A 17,884-nucleotide genomic window follows, 5' to 3' on the forward strand; every position below is an offset into this window, starting at 1 on the left:
ATATTTCATTAAAACTAAAAAGTTCACCTGCCAAAAGTCTCCAAGATTGAGCTGAACTGAACACGGAGAAGTCTTCTGTGACCTATTTACTGTAAGTATGAAAATTCAGATGCTTATGATTTAGGACAGATTTGACTTTAACCTTACTAACCTGATAATAATCAAAATTAGGTAAAAGGTGTTCAAAAATTGTGCACCATAAAACAATACATATGCGCAAATACTGTACATATGCACACACATATACACAAGGCACACATAAGAAATAATGAGACAAAATGTTTTTATTGAGTTTAGCAGGGAATATTATATCATCTTCAAGCTCAGCACTTACTCAACCATAATCTGAACATGTTATTTCACTGACAGAAGCTCAGCTGTAGTATTAATGTAATAAAGAGAAAGTAAGAGACTCTATAACATCTCAGCGTTTATGATTTATCATGCAGCTCAAAGTGTTATGGGTAGAATCTCTCTCAAATCTATCCTGATTCATCAACACAGTTTCATTGATGATCCACTATAAACCCCAAACCCAGGATAGAGCGGTTGAGTGAATGTGGTCTGGACTGTGTGGATGAGGCTCATTGTGTCAGAGACGCTGTAGAAGGACAGAGTTCCTGCACTGTGATCCACATACACTCCTGTTCTACTGCTGATGGGCTTCACAGGGACTTTAGTCTCTATGTTATTGTGTATGAAATAATACCTGGAGGAAGAGCATAACAAACACCAGGACTGATCATTACGTCCAAATCCACACTCTATACCTCGTCCCTTCCTGCTGATGCTCTTATATGACACTGATATACACACATTAATCCCACTCCACTCAATCTCCCAGTAACAGCGTCCACATACACTCTCTCTACACAACATCTGCCACACATTATCAAATCTGTCTGGATGATCAGGATACGACTGAAGCTTTGGGTAAGTGCAAGTAATCACTCTGTTCCTGTCAGACAGACAGATGAGTTCATTCACTGTGTTCAGATCCAGATTGAGCTGATGGGAATCTGATGGAGATAAAACACATCAGAATCAGGAATTATGAATCTGTCTGATCTTTCAATGTATCTGAACTCTTCATGTTCAATATATCATCAGTGTCTCAGTGCAGTTTACCAGATATCCTGAGCAAATCATCATTTACATGATCAACTCGAAAACTCTTCTGTCATGTTTTCTTTCACTTCTCCAGGAAGAACATGAACACACTCAGTGAGTTTTTCTGCTTGTTTTCTCAGTGACTTACATTGTAGGAAGTCGATCCTGGTCCTGGGAACAATGTTGGAGAAAGTGACTGTGGAAATCAACAGACATGAGGAGTGTGATTATCATGTCAAGAGAAAATGATCCCTGCATCCGTCCCTAAGACGTTTCTAATATGATCTTCTACATGATCTGAGATGATGGAGGATCATTTCTGAGAGCAGAATCTCCAGGACTTTACCTCTGTCAGAGATCTTCTTCAGCTCCTCTTTGCAGAAATCCTCCAGTTTGTCTCTCAGCTGACGGACAGATTCTCTCACACCATCAAAAGAGGAGAGAGAACTGAAGGGATTGTCATTTACGTCTGTAGATTCAGGAGGAGCTGAGAAAGACTGGAAACTCTAGAGAAAACAGAAATCAAAGCTCATCACCTCCACACTTCATCAATAACCTGCTCTACTGTCAGATTTGTGCGGCTCTTTTTGATCTTTAGTAACTCTCCTCAATCCAGCACTTTCACAGCATCAGCTTCATTCTTCTCATATTCATTATGTGACATTAGAGACACAAGTTCTAGCGTTTGCCATTTACACTACTGTATATGTGAACTTCCTAGGAAATCAATTTAAGATCATTATTAGCTTGAGAAATACATGATTTTAATTAGAAATACTGATCATAAATCCAAATTTAGTGTGTTTTGAAATTCTATATTTAAAAAATAAATTGGCAGAATAAACCAAATAATTAAAAAAAAAAAAATCCAGAAAACACGAAAGTGATTCATTTAGATGTGGAAATAAAATCGAGAGGTCAGTAATTTACCAACATCTCTCTCATATTAAATATTTTAAATAATCATATTATTATCCTGCTCAAATGCATCAATCTCTATCTTAGCTGTATTATATCATGTAAATTGGACTCTAAAAAGTTAAAGGGGGGGTACCATGGTGTTTCATGTATTCAGAGTTGTTTACAGTGTTAAAGAGATGGATTCTCATGTTAAACATGGGCAAAGTTTTAAAAAAATATTTTGGACGAATAACGGAGAATTTCTGTGCCTAAAATCTTACTTCCGGGTTGGTACAAGTTTCGGCTGGGTTCTTTTCGAACGTGGATCTAATGACGTAGATCAGAGTGGAACTCCTTATATGAGCATTTCTCTCGGAAAAGCTCGCCCGCGCGCACGTCGACCAGAGGAGAGCGAGACCGCGCACATCAACGCGCTTCAACAGGAAATCATCGGCAGCCAGCGCTGCATAGGATTTGTTCAAGAATGTCTCCAAAATAGTGTGTTTTTGGATGTGAGGGAAAGCTTACCGTGTCCACCAGCTTTCCAAAGAACCCAGTGTTACAGGAACAGTGGATGCCGTTTGTTTTTCCGGGGCAGCAACGGAGTGTAGGAAGTGCGGTTATGTGTTCTGGCCATTTCAGTGACGAATGTTTTATTAACAAGGCTCAGGTCGACGCTGGATTTGCAAATCGTTTGCTATTAAAACGTGGAGCGATCCCAGTGATAAAAGACCCCATTCATGTAAGTACAACTGGATCAGATTTCTGTCTTTTGCTGGAAATCAAGCACTACCGCTTGACTCTATAGCTCCGCCTCCAGGATCTCGGCTTTTTCCGGAGAGAATCGGAAAGCTGAATTTTTTATTTATAAATATAATAAAACGAAACACTTTTTTGAGATATTAAGGATGCACTACTACTCTATAGGTACTCAAGATTAACATGAGATTAGGTGAAACTGTGCATGTTATGTACCCTTTAAATTACAATCTTTAATGGGAATGTCATTAAAGCCTTTGTTTTATTCACAGAATTAAAGGGCAAACTTTGCTAAATTCATATTTGTTTGATGAAAAGGCATTAATATGTGATATTTTTGTCTTTGTTAAATTAATTTACTATGAAACGTGAAGTACTAAACAATACTTCAATAAATGCTTGGATTTAGGGTAATATAACTTTTAATAAAGCACTTTAAGTAAATAGTATTAAAACGTGTTAAAGATTTTGTAAGCATATTGTGTTTGAATTTTTTCTCCTGTGAGCTTTTTAGTTTTTCTAAAACCTGTAGCTGTAGTTTGCCTTTTTTGTCACTTAATATTCATCAATATTATTGATCTGCCTGCATTGACACCGTTGTCTGAGAACTGAACTGAGCTGGACGATGACATCACTGTTTTCTCCAGAGCGGCTGTATAGATAAATTAACTAAATAGATAACTAATGATTTTTACAATGGAAATGAATCAACACTGAACTCACTTAAGCTGGACAATGACACTATTTTCTTCTAGATCTGCTGTACAGCCAAAACTAACTTTGTTGCATTATTTTCCTGTAATCAATATAAAGCTGCTTTGAAACAATCTGTATTGTAAAAAGCACTATAACAAATAAAGATTCATTTGACTTGAAATAATTTTGTCAGATAAATACCTTCACTAAGTTTAGTGTTTTGATCTTCCCTCATATTTTAAAATATTTAAAAAAATATAAATATAAATATAACAAAAAAATCCTCATAATTTGATGGTTTAAGCAAACTTGTAGGGTCATAAAAAAAAAAAAAAAACTCCACATATCACTTTTGGCCACTACTGTATGTTTTGTGTGGTCAGTGCCACAATAGTGCTATTTCAGACCCTGGTTGCTGTGGACTGATCAGCTCAAGTCATCACCGGTGCACTGCTACTTTTTACCAAAGTCAAAAATTAATGATCACTTTCATTTCTGCAGTTAGAGCATTGATTTGTTGAGTGGGAGAAGCTCTAAATTTCTTAAAGGTCTGTTACAAAAAGAATCCCTTGATGATCAAGCTTTTATCGTTTGATCAACTCTGTCATCATTTTACTCCAATACATTATGGGCCCTATTTTAACGATCTAAGCTCATGGTCTAAAAGCGCAAGGCGCAAGTGCACTTAGAGCGTGTCCGAATCCACTTTTGCTAGTTTAACGGCGGGAAAAATGGTCAGCGCTCCCGGTGCATGGTCTAAAAGGGTCATCCCTGTTCTCTTAATGAGTAATGGGTGTGTTTTGGGCGTAACGTGCAATAAACCAATCAGAGTCTCATCTCTCATTCCCTTTAAAAGCCAGTTGCGTTCGCGCCATGGCGGATTCGCTATTTACATGGAGGAATTTGCAAGCGGAAAAACTGAACGCTTCTCTAGCGAGGAAACGGATCTGCTCATGCGCGAGGTTAAAGCGTGCAAGCAAACCATCTACGGGACAAAGTGTTTGCGTGTTGTGGACCCGCCTATAGGCGCATATTAGTAACGCATCTTTAAATAACAAAAATATATTGTCCTGTTCTTCTCGATCTCTGTTACCTGCAGGAAATGTATGTGATCAGGTGTGTGTGAAAGCTGCTCCAGCTCAGCGTCTCTCCTCCTCAGATCATTGATCTCCTGCTCCAGTCGCTCCAGTCGTTCTTCAGCTCGACTCACTGCAGTCTTTTCCTGATCTCTGATCTGCTGTGTCGCCTCAGAGCGGCTTCTCTCAATGGAGCGGATGAGCTCAGTGAAGATCCTCTCACTGTCCTCCACTGCTGTGTGTGCAGAGTGCTGTTAGGACACACATCACAATCACACAGTGAGCTTCAGTGAGTCCTGACTGAGACTTCTCAAACTTCTCTTCTTCTCCAGACTCACCTTATGAGACTCTACAGCCTCTCTCAGCTGCTGAAGATCTTTCTCTCTCTGCTGGATCCTCTGCTGGAACGACCTCTGCGTCTCCTTCAGCTTCTTCTGCAGCACAAACCAATAACACAGATGGCATTTTATACTCTCACTATATCATCATGTGAAGAGTTTTTTTGCAAAAAAGTTTGCGCTGATAAATGTTTACGATTTTCACCATATTCTGTTAAGATAATGTGAAAATATGAAAGTTCACTTGCAGCTGCTGTTCACTTCTGTGACGTCTGCAGTGTGAATGATGTTTCCTGATCATATGGTGCCAATATAAATAGTGTCAGCATTATTTAATCGTTGTCTAGTTTCATACCTGTTTCTCTGTCCTCTGTGCTGCAGCCGATACAGTGTCGTGGTTTTTATGTTCGTCCATCGTACACAGCACACATATAAACTTCTGGTCAGTGCGACAGAAAACCTCAAGGAGTTTATCATGTGTTTGGCAGATCATCTCCTGCAGTCGTCCAGTGGCATCAGTCACTTTATGTGGCTTACGGGAGTGAAATTCCTCATGACGGTCAAAATGAGTTTGACAGTAAGACTCCAGACACACCAGACAGGACTTGACGGCTTTGTATTTTCTTCCAGTACAGACGTCACACTGCACATCTCCAGCTCCAGCGTAACAGTCAGCAGGAAGTTTAGTCTTCTTCAGTTTCTCCACCACTTCAGCCAGCATGGTGTTTTTAGCTAAAGCAGGTCTTGGCCTGAAGGTCTGTCTGCACTGAGGGCAGCTGTAGACTCTCTTCTGATCCTCCTGATCCCAGAAGCCTGTAATACAGATCTTACAGTAACTGTGTCCACAGGAAGTGGTCACTGGATCCTTCAGGAGATCCAGACACATTGAACACATGAACTCATCCTGAGAAAATCTGGCTTCTGCCATTTTACTGCACGAATACTGAGACACAAACACACAACAGCTCAACTGCACTTTAGTTTCTCTTTCTCGAACTCTTCCTGTTTCCTGTTTCTGTGTTTGAGTGACGTGTGCAAAAATAGGTTTATCAAGTCTATAAACCATCATAAAGCCTCATTCCTGCTGAGTTCAGATTCTACAACAGTAAATGCAAAAACATTCACTGTAAACCCTAATGCTCAAAATAATTAATTGGTTAGAGAAAGGTACATTTAAATTAAACAAATTAGTTATATTGTATGATTATTTAGAAAAGAAAGCTTTAGCGTAAGTTCTGCTGGGAAGACTCAATTGTTACGTCACTTATTACCTTCACATCTAACCAATCATGTTCTAATACTTGTAGTATAAAAGATCGGTACTTACACATGTCTGAGTTCACAGATGCTGACGCTTTCATTCACCTCCATCTTTCCATCACCACCAGGATGGTCCCTCCCCATACCTCCAGGGGGTCGGCTGCACTCCGCCTTCGTCTTCAGGCAGGAAATGCAGAGTCCGTACCCTCGGGTTGCAAGCTACAGACGGGGCCTACGCCAAAGAACTTTTTAGCATATATTGATTGCTGGGCTGGTAATAAATGTATAATTGTTACAGTATTTATTCTTCTTTCTGGTAGAACGTTTTCTTCTAAAGTTCACAAAACTGACACATTGTAAGTAATCTGAATTGTTTAATTGTTTTCAGTTTTATGAAATTGTTTCTTGAAATTTAGACAAACTTATATTTAACTGAAACTGGGCTGGGATTTCTATTTCTCAGCATGCTTTGTAAATGCTAAAATTAAGTGTTATATAATATTGTTTGTACAAGATTAATGTTATGTGGGAGATATAGCTATGTTTTTAGGGGGTTTCCATCATGGTGATGAGTAGAGCATGAGTTTGGTTTGAGAACAGATATATGTTATATGTTCAACATTGTCAAAGTCCAGTTCCGAGTAAAATGTCACGCAATGTCGGGGTGTGGGGGCCTGAGATCCTAACTTTGCTTGGGGCCCACAAAATGGTAAACCCAACCCTGACTGGAGATCACGTCGGGGTCACCACTTTGTAAGGAGGTCTTTACATTATCATACAACTGCATGACCAATAACACCTTCTGTAACTATAAATACGGTATGTCTTGTCATGTTACTGAGGACGATACTGATACATCCTTTTCAAATATTTTGGCTTTCAGATTGTCGCCCACACATTGAAAACATCCTGTGGGTGAGCGGATCAGCCTACACAACAGAAGCAGTTTCAGATTCTCTTTCCGTCCCCACTGCCCTTCCAGAATCTTGTCCCGTCATGGCCGCCACCCTTCCAGAGTCTCGTCCCATCGAGACCACCCTTCCAGATTCTCGTCCCGCCGAGAACACCCTTCCAGAGTTTCGTCACGTCATGTCTGCCGAGCCTGAGCTTCTTCACATCATGTCTGCCGAATCTGAGCTGCTTCACATCATGTCTGCCGAGCCTGAGCTTCTTCACGTCATGTCTGCCGAGCCTGAGCTTCTTCACGTCATGTCTGCCGAGCCTAAACTTCTTCACGCCATGTCAGCCACGCCTGTGTCTTCAGACGAGATGGCCGCCGCGCCTGAGTCGGCTACGGAGGATGCAGTGCTCATCATGGTAGCCACGGCTGTTTTGTGTGTGTGGGCAGCGTACACAACGTTTCCGTTCCCGTGGGCCCTTGACCAAGAGGGTTGCCGCCGTTCCAGAATCTTGTTCCGTCGAGGCCGCCACTACATCCACATCAGCTACATAAATGCATCAACAAACCATTCAGAAACATCCTTTTGCATTCTACATGTTGTCACTTCTTGAGTCTCTCCATCTTTGTCTGACTCCGGTTTGAACATAAAAGGCTGAAAAGTTTCTGACATTTTCAGTGTGCGTCTGCGTGAGGTAATCGAGGCTGCTAACACACACACACACACAAGCTCTTGAAGCTCTGCCCTCTTCTTGGAAGGGGTCTGGGAGCAACAGCTCACTTGCATTTAAAGGGACACACACAAAACAACACATTTTTGCTCATCCTCAAAAAGGGACATTTTTAACATGCTATAAAAAATTATCTGTGGGGTATTTTTTAGCCAAAACTTCACATACACACTTTGGGGACATCAGAGACTTATTTTACATCTTGTAAAAAGGGCCATTATACCACCCATTTAAGCATTTATTAAAAAGCATGAAGGTAGAATAGAAAGGAAGAAAAATGTATTAGAAAGAGCTTTGCTGGAGAAAGAAGAAAAATACAAGTATTACCGTCCACACATTGACAACATCCTGTGGGTGAGTAGATCATCCTACACAATAGAAGCAGTTTCGGATTCTCTTTCCGTCCCCACCACCCTTCCAGAGTCTCGTCCCGCCGAGACCACCCTTCCAGAGTCTCGTCACGTCATGTCTGCCGAGCCTGAGCTTCTTCACGTCATGTCTGCCGAGCCTGAGCTTCTTCACATCATGTCTGCCGAACCTGTTCCCGTGGGCCCTCGACTAAGAGGGTCGCCGCCGTTCCAGAGTCTTGTTCCATCGAGGCCGCCGCTATATCTGAGCCAGAGCCTTTGGCCCTAGTCCCCCAAGCTGCCAGCATCGCCCTGGATTCTGCATACCCTGCTCATCCTCTGGATAAAGACTTCAGGACGCCCGCCTCCCCTCCTTGGTTGAGGCGAGGACACGCCTACCGGGAGGGGAGAGTACTGTCACGGTCACCAGCTCCTCACTACATTTCCCATCATCCTCCCTGGCCCTCACGCTAACCTTCCTCCATTTTAAAGCCTAAACGAATTTTAGGCATTGCGGTGCACAACAAATCTTTTAAATATTTGTCTGCCTCGCTGCCTGCTGTGAGTGTTTTTGCTTCGGTGCTGTAAGCTCCGTTTAAGCCTCGTATTTCTTTGTTTTGAACCATCATTTACTACAATTTGTAGTTGTTTATACTACTAAAATACATCTTACCCAACATCTCAGATTAACCTGACATCGCTAGCTTCCGTTACTACTAGCACAACACGCTAGTAATTCGCTAGCCTGTTAACGCACCACCCGTGCGCTCAGCTATTTTTATTTATTTATTTTTCTCGCGCACGCCCGCGCCTTTGAGTTCATAAAAAGCTCAGGTGAGTAAGAATCAGTCAACAAACATGGTGAGTAATGTCTTGTCCTGTTATTGTCACCTGCACTTCATGTCACATGTTTAGCATAGCCTCTCTCTGTCGGCAATATAGGATTTATATGTGATAAATGTAAGGAGACAGTTAGGTTGACGGAGAAGATTTCAGAATTAGAGACACGCATCCAAACATTAATTGAGGATAGTAAGAGTGCAAGAGATTTAAATACTGCTTTGGATGCGCCTAGCATAGTGAACTCTTTACATGAGTCGGTTCTGGCTGAAGTAGAGCCTGCGCAGCCAGGCAAATGGGTGACAGTGAGGGATCGCTCTAGTCGCGGATCTAAAAACCACTCTTCCATTCTGATTACCATAACAAATCGATTTGCCCCACTCAGTGAAACACCCACTGAGAATGATTGTGCCCTAGTTATTGGCGATTCTATTACACGGAACGTGAAAATAGAGACACCAGCCACCATAGTCACATGTTTGCCGGGAGCCAGAGCGCCTGACATCAAAGCAAATTTAAAAGTGCTGGCTAATGCTAATCGTAAATTCTCTAAGATCATTATTCATGTCGGCACTAATGATGTTCGACTCCGCCAGTCAGAGATCACCAAAATTAATATTAAAGAGGTGTGTGAACTCGCAAGTACGATGTCAAGGACTGTAATTTGCTCTGGCCCCCTTCCTGTTCACAGGAGTGATGAGATAGTTAGTAGATTGTGTTCGCTTAACGGTTGGCTGTCTAAGTGGTGTCCGCAAAATAATATAGAATTCATAGACAATTGGAAAAGTTTTTGGGGCAAACCTGACCTGTTGAAAAGAGATGGTATTCATCCCTCCTGGGATGGTGCTACTCTTCTCTCTAGTAATATGGCACATAGTCTTAGAGCTCAAACATGACAATCTGGGGCTCAGGTCAGGAAGCAGACAGACTGGCTTAACCGACCGTCTGCTAGCGGCCTCGCGTCACCAAGGTCAGATAAATCCCATCACATAGAGCCTCTTTCACCTAGCTATCATCATATAGAGTCTGTGTCTGTTCCCCGAACTTGGAAATCCAAAAAACGTTTAAACCCATCTAAGGTTAAAAATTTAATTGATGTTCAACAAATAAAAAACAGATATAATACAGATGAGCAAATGCTAAAGCTTGGGTTGCTGAATATTCGATCGCTTACTTCAAAATCACTCAATGTTAATGATATGATTTCAGATAATAACCTAGATGTGCTGCGTTTGACAGAAACCTGGCTAAAACCAAACGATTACATTACTATAAATGAGTCCACCACCCAAGATTACTGTTATAAACATGAGCCTGGTCTGAAACGCAAAGGAGGTGGTGTTGCTGTAATTTATAGTAATATTTTCAAAACTAAGAAATCAAGTTTTAAATATAATTCTTTTGAAGCATTGGTGCTTAATGTAAAAATATATAGTATAAACGATAAATCACGTTTGAATTTTGTGCTGGCTACTGTATGCAGGTCACCAGGGCACCATACAGACTTTATCAAAGAATTTGCTGACTTTCTATCAGAATTAATATTGACTGCAGATAAAGTACTAATTGTTGGTGATTTTAATATACACGTAGATAACGAAAAAGATGCATTGGGATTGGCATTTAAAGACATTGTAAACTCAATTGGAGTTAGACAACACGTGTCAGGACCTACTCATCGTCGTAATCATACTCTAGATCTAATATTATCACACGGAATAGATGTTGATGCCGTTGAAATTCTGCAGCAGAGCGATGACATCTCAGATCATTACCTAGTCTCGTGTAAATTACATTTAGCCAAGGCTGCAAAGCCGACTCCGTGTTTCAAATATGTTAGAACTATCACTTCTGTCACTAAAGACTGCTTTATTAATAATCTTCCTGATCAGTTTCATCATCTCAGCATCCCAGATAGCTTAGAAGAACTAGATATTGCAACAGAAACTTTTAACTCTCTCTTTTCTAGCACTTTAGACACAGTTGCTCCGTTGCGCTTAAAGAAGATTAAAGAAAATAGTCCAACGCTGTGGTACAACGAGCACACTCGGGCCCTTAAGAGAGCAGCCAGAAAAATGGAACGCAACTGGAAGAAAACAAAACTAGAGGTATTTCGCATTTCATGGAAGGAGAGCTTGATTACTTACAGAGAGGCTTTAAAAGCTGCTAGATCTGCTTATTTTTCAACCCTATTAGAAGAAAATAAACATAATCCTAGGTATTTATTTGAAACGGTGGCTAAACTAACGAAAAAGAAAGCTTCAAGCACCGAAGTTTCCAAGCAGCACAGCAGTAATGATTTTATGAACTTCTTCACTTATAAGATTGATAATATCAGGGACAAAATTATAACTATGCAACCGTCTACTACAGTATCGCATCAGGGAGTGCATTGTAGTCTCCCTGAGAAAAAATTTGATTCATTCGTTGCTATAGGAGAGGAAGAATTTACTAAACTCATTAAATCATCTAAATCGACAACATGTATGTTAGACCCTATACCGACTAAGCTACTGAAAGAAATACTTCCAGAGGTCATAGATCCTCTTCTTAATATCATTAATTCATCTTTGTCTCTAGGATACGTACCAAAAAACTTTAAGCTGGCTATGATTAAACCGCTTGTTAAAAAAACGCAACTTGATCCTACAGAATTAGTCAATTACAGGCCGATCTCGAATCTACCTTTTCTGTCAAAGATATTAGAAAAGGCAGTATCCTCACAACTGTGTTCCTTTCTTGAAAGAAATGATATCTGCGAGGATTTCCAGTCCGGATTTAGACCGTATCATAGTACCGAGACGGCTCTCGTTAGAGTCACAAATGATTTGCTCTTATCATCCGATCGTGGTTGTATCTCTCTATTAGTGTTACTCGATCTTAGTGCTGCATTTGACACTATTGACCACAATGTTCTTTTAAATAGACTCGAACATTATGTTGGCATTAGTGGAAATGCACTAGCATGGTTTAAATCATACTTATCTGACCGTTATCAGTTTGTAGCAGTAAATGAAGAGATGTCTCATCGATCACAAGTTCAGTATGGCGTACCTCAAGGCTCAGTACTAGGACCGCTGCTGTTCACTCTGTACATGCTACCATTAGGAGATATCATTAGGAAACATGGAATTAGCTTCCACTGTTATGCTGACGATACTCAGCTGTATATATTACGAAACTTATCAATTCACAAAATTAACGGAATGCATAGCTGATATAAAACATTGGATGACTCGTAATTTCCTACTTCTAAATTCTGAAAAAACAGAGTTTCTAATTATTGGACAAAAAACTTCCTCACGTAATAACCTAGAATACTGTCTAACACTTGATGGCTGCTCTGTTAAGTCTTCGTCGTCGGTTAGGAACCTGGATGTGCTCTTTGATACCAATCTTTCATTTGAAAGTCACGTGTCTAGTATCTGTAAAACTGCATTTTTCCATCTTAAAAATATATCTAAATTACGACATATGCTCTCATTGACAAATGCGGAACAGTTAGTTCATGCGTTCATGACCTCAAGGCTAGATTATTGTAATGCTCTACTGGGTGGTTGCCCTGCACGCTTAATAAACAAACTACAGCTGGTTCAAAACGCAGCAGCTCGAGTTCTTACCAGAACCAGGAAGTATGACCATATTAGCCCAGTTCTGTCAAAACTGCATTGGCTCCCTATTAAACACTGCATCAATTTTAAAATATTGCTGATTACTTACAAAGCACTAAATGGTCTAGCTCCGCAGTACTTGAGCGAGCTCTTAACGCATTATAGTCCTTCACGTCTATTGCGATCTCAAAATTCCGGCCAGTTAATAATACCTAGAATATCAAAATCGACTGCTGGCGGTAGATCCTTTTCCTATTTAGCCCTATTTTTCCCATTGTCCGGGAAGCAGACACACTCTGTCAGTTCAAAGCCAGATTCAGGATCCCTTTACCACACTACAGATAAGGCGTTGTCGGGAAAATTCGTTTCGCGTTCCTACCCCGAAGCGACAAAATAAAATAAAATTCTTTATCAAAATTTATAAGGAAAGACAAGTACTTTGTTTAGGCTTGGCTTGTAGGGAATTCCAAACTTGCGCACATATATTCAAACGCACATAACTATACAGTAGAACCCATTCTAAATGTGCAATGCCCATCAGCGTTTCTCACAGGTTCGCGTTTAAAGTCTGTGTAGAGAGAATGGTGTCGTCTTAGCGGCCCCTAATTTAATAAGAAATGATCGTTGCGACGGAAGCAAATCAATCAAAACTAACTTTAGCTGGAAAATAACTTTATTAAAGAACCGCTATAAAGCCAAAACAATCTCTGTTACCTTAAATTATACGCTTATCTATGTAAAGCTGCTTTGAAACTGACTTAAATGGTATTCAATGCAAAACAAAAATAAAAGAAATAAGTAGCCTATTGTCACGGTCACCAGCTAGTCTAGCCTGGCCCTCATCTGCATGCACTTCCCAATCACAGAGAATACTAATCACCTGCACCTGTTGTTTCTCAACCATGGACTATTTAAGCACACACCTCAGTCACACACATTGTCTGTTCTCACAAGTGGATACTAGACTGACACTCCAAATGCTACTTACCTATTGACAACGTCTCTACAAGAGGTGTAGTGGTAAAAAAAGAGGTGGGTAAACTATAAATTCTGGTGGACCACAATGTGGTCACCCGGTAAGGTGGGCCACTGCCTACCGGTGTATGTGTATCCTGATGACATCGCTATAGGCTATCATTTGATGGTACTACCAAGGGTATCACTGGTTGTTCCCTCATCATAGGTCACACAATCACTATTCAATTCATACATTAATCTAAGTTCTTGTTAAAGAGACTCAAGAAGGAATAATATGGTTGAAATCTATAAAGTTTACTAAATGACAAAACAGAGAACAAAAATATTTAATAGAGATAGAGAGGGTGTCACGGTGGGGTAAATGCAAAAAGGTGCGAGGACTCAAGTGCAGGAGAAATATAGTTTATTATAAAACAAAAACAAATACAAATACAAAACAAAACCCACGGGGGGGAAAACAACTAGCAAATACAAAACCAAAACAGAACATGAACTTACTGGGAAATGACAGGGAACAGGAAACATTAAACAACGAACCGACACAGACTGCAAACAAGAAGGGACTTATAAAGGGAACTAATCAAGAGGGAACAGGTGGAAGAACTCAAACAATAATCAGATAACAAGTGGGAGGGATCAGACAATGACATGAGCACATGGCCCAAAATAACAAAACACCCATGTGCAGCACAAGACAGGACAGGCATGTGACATTACCCCCTCCCTACGGAGCGGCTACCAGACGCTCCATCAGACCAGGGCGGGACGGGAGGAACAGACCAGGGCAGGGCGGGGCGGGGCGGGGCGGGGCGGGACGGGAGGGACAGATCAGGGCGGGGCGGGACGGGAGGGACAGACCAGGGCGGGACGGGAGGGACAGACCAGGGCGGGACAGACCAGGGTGGAGACTCTCCCTCGGGCGGCCAGGGCGGAGCAGACTTTCCCTCGGGTGGCCAGGGCGGAGACTTTCCCTCGGGCGGCCAGGGCGGAGACTTTCCCTCGGGCGGCCAGGGCGGAGACTTTCCCTCGGGCGGCCAGAGCACAGCGGAACAGACAGCACCGGCTCAGGAACTGGAACTGGCACCACCGGCTCAGGCACTGGAACTGGCACCAACGGCTCAGGCACTGGAACCACCGACTCAGAAACAGGAACTGGCACCACCGGAAACAGCACTGGAACTGGCACCACCGGAACTGGCACTGGAACTGGCATCAACGGCTCAGGCACTGGAACTGGCACCACTGGCTCAGGCACTGGAACTGGCACCACCGGCTCAGACACTGGGACTGGAACTAGCACCACCGGCTCAGGAACAGGAACAGACATCACCGGCTCAGGAACAGACACCACCGGCTCAGGCTCAGGAACAGACACAGGCTCGACGGCGGCCATCTTGTCAGGGGACACAGGCTCGGCAGACGTGACGTGAACAGGCTCGACGGCGGCCATCTTGTCAGGGGACACAGGCTCGGCAGACGTGACGTGAACAGGCTCGGCAGTGGCCATCTTGTTCGAAGACACAGGCTCGGCAGGCGTGACGTGAACAGGCTCGGCGGCGGCCATCTTTTCCGAAGACACAGGCTCGGCAGGCGTGACGTGAACAGGCTCGGCGGCGGCCATCTTTTCCGAAGACACAGGCTCGGCAGGCGTGACGTGAACAGTCTCGGCGGTGGCCATCTTGTCCGAAGACACAGGTTCGGCGTCGGCCATCTTGTCCGAAGACACAGGCTCAGGAACAGTCTCTGGCTGGGCAGACGTGACGTGAACCGTCTCTGGCTGGGCAGACGTGACGTGAACCGTCTCTGGCTGGGCAGACGTGACGTGAACCGTCTCTGGCTGGGCAGACGTGACGTGAACCGTCTCTGGCTGGGCAGACGTGACGGATCGCTGGGGTGGCGCAGGCAGTGCGAGCAGCTCGGGCGGGGCCGGCAGAGCAGGACGCCTGGGCGGCGCGGGTAGAGCAGGACACCGGGGCGGTGTGGGCAGAGCAAGACACCTGGGCGGCACGGGCAGAGCAAGACGCCTGGGTGGTGCGGGCAGAGCAAGACGCCTGGGCGGTGCATCAAGGATGGCAGTCACCACCGGGATGGTCTCCATGTTAGGAGCCACCGGACTCGGGATCACCGGACTCGGGACCACCGGAACAGGGACCACCGGAACAGGGACCACCGGAACAGGGATGGAGGGAGCCTTTCTCCTCCTCCTGCGTCTTGGGACCACCGGAACTGGGACCACCGGAACTGGGACCACCGGAACTGGGACCGCCGGACTCGGGACCGCCGGACTCGGGACCACACCCCTGGCAATTCTCCCCCGATGGCGAATAAGACCCTCTACCATCGCCACAAAACTGACCCGATCAAATGCTCTTCGGATCAGCCAGTCCATCGGTTCGTCAAGTGCATGATTGAATAAATCCTTAAGTGCCTCCTCGCCAAGGTTCAGCCCCTCAGCTGCACTACAGAACCTCTGGCTGAACTCTCTTACCTCCGTCCCCTGCTGACGGAGGGAGAGTAGCTCATTAAATTGAAGAATCCGCTCCCATTGCGGACAGGAGACTGGTTGCGCCTCTCTTCTCCGCTGAGTCCTCATTTGGTCGGTTCGTTCTGTCACGGTGGGGTAAATGCAAAAAGGTGCGAGGACTCAAGTGCAGGAGAAATATAGTTTATTATAAAACAAAAACAAATACAAATACAAAACAAAACCCACGGGGGGGAAAACAACTAGTAAATACAAAACCAAAACAGAACATGAACTTACTGGGAAATGACAGGGAACAGGAAACATTAAACAACGAACCGACACAGACTGCAAACAAGAGGGGACTTATAAAGGGAACTAATCAAGAGGGAACAGGTGGAAGAACTCAAACAATAATCAGATAACAAGTGGGAGGGATCAGACAATGACATGAGCACATGGCCCAAAATAACAAAACACCCATGTGCAGCACAAGACAGGACAGGCATGTGACAGAGGGAGGCTTATATCCAGGGCTTCCAAATCAATGCACTTGAACATAATAATCCCAAATCTCTAATCATTTTCATAGTCGATTTATCTGTTGAATATTTTCTCGATTAATCGATTAGTTGTTTGGTCTATAATATGTCAGAAAAATGTGGATCAGTGTTTCCCAAAAGCCCAGGATGACGTCCTCAAATGTCTCGTTTTGTCCACAAATCAAAGATATTCAGTTTACTGTCACAGAGGAGAGAAGACACTAGAACATATTCACATTTAACAAGCTGGAACCAAAGATTTTTTTTACTTTTGTCTTAAAGGGGTCATATAATGGTACATACACTTTTACAAGTTGATTGTACTGAAATGTGTGTTGGCAGTGCCTGTACACAACCATCATAAAATGCTAAAAATCCATCCAGTGGATTTTTTTTTTAATCTCCTTATATGTTTTCCCCTCTCTAAAATCAAGCCGTTCGACCTAGTGACGTCACACGGTGACGTGTCCGGTGACATGCCCCCACGGAAGAAATAACACCTGAAATGATGACTTCTGGTGAATATTGTGGAAACTAATTGATACATTTAGATAAATATATTTCATAGATTATAGCATATTATAATACAACTTATTAGGCCTATATAGTTATAGAATAGCAAAGTAGGCCTAATCAATATACACGACTGAACCACATAGATGTGAAATATAAAGGCTATCATGATCATTTTGCCAACAATGAACCATGGATTTGTTTAGTTTATAATACGTTTTATTTTTAACTTAAACTAATACAACATATAACATTCAAAACTCATCGGCTTAGACTGCATTTGAAGAAAAATAAACACAACAGTTTTCTGTAGCCTTGTGCGAACTTATTCAATAGAATTAGACTTCTAGAATGTTCTTTCCAGTGCAAAAAATAATATTTTTAATTTAATTAGACAACATTTTAAGGAAGTGTAGTGCAAATATCTTTATATAATTATACTTCCATTATAGTTAACTTTCTTTCCAGTGCACAACAATACATAACAAAACAGCTAATAAAGAAAATATAAAATATTGCACTCAAATACTGCATTCAAGCAATACAACACCGTATGTATATTTTTGTGCTCTTTTCTTTTTCGCCGGCTGCTCGGAGGTAGTCATTTTTACATTTCCCGCTGTTGTCACTTGTCATCATCGTTGCTGCGATACGTGACTCACAATGACTGAAATGACCAATTAAAAGGGCATTCTCTGATGATGTTCCAAGATGTTAAAAACGCTACGCTGATCATAGACAAACGGGGAGAAATTAATATCTACCGCACCGTCGGCTTTTTTTTCTTATCATAGCCTACTATGTCTTCGTTCATAGTCTGACAT

At 42.5% G+C, this 17,884-nt stretch overlaps 1 protein-coding gene across 1 annotated transcript; it reads right to left on the minus strand.

Moving 5' to 3' along the window:
- Window positions 1–267: 267 nt before the first annotated feature.
- Window positions 268–5,870, minus strand: LOC307164153 (E3 ubiquitin/ISG15 ligase TRIM25-like). Its single transcript, XM_079880614.1, has 6 exons — window positions 5,235–5,870; window positions 4,880–4,975; window positions 4,559–4,792; window positions 1,457–1,616; window positions 1,259–1,306; window positions 268–1,019 (listed from the first exon to the last, which is right to left on the minus strand). The coding sequence occupies exons 1-6, from the start codon at window positions 5,805–5,807 to the stop codon at window positions 496–498; spliced, it is 1,635 nt and encodes a 544-aa protein (XP_079736740.1). The 5' UTR covers window positions 5,808–5,870; the 3' UTR covers window positions 268–495.
- Window positions 5,871–17,884: the final 12,014 nt, after the last annotated feature.

This window comes from Squalius cephalus (assembly GCF_949319135.1).
Source record: "Squalius cephalus genome assembly, chromosome: 9".
NCBI classification, from domain to species: Eukaryota; Metazoa; Chordata; class Actinopteri; order Cypriniformes; family Leuciscidae; genus Squalius; species Squalius cephalus.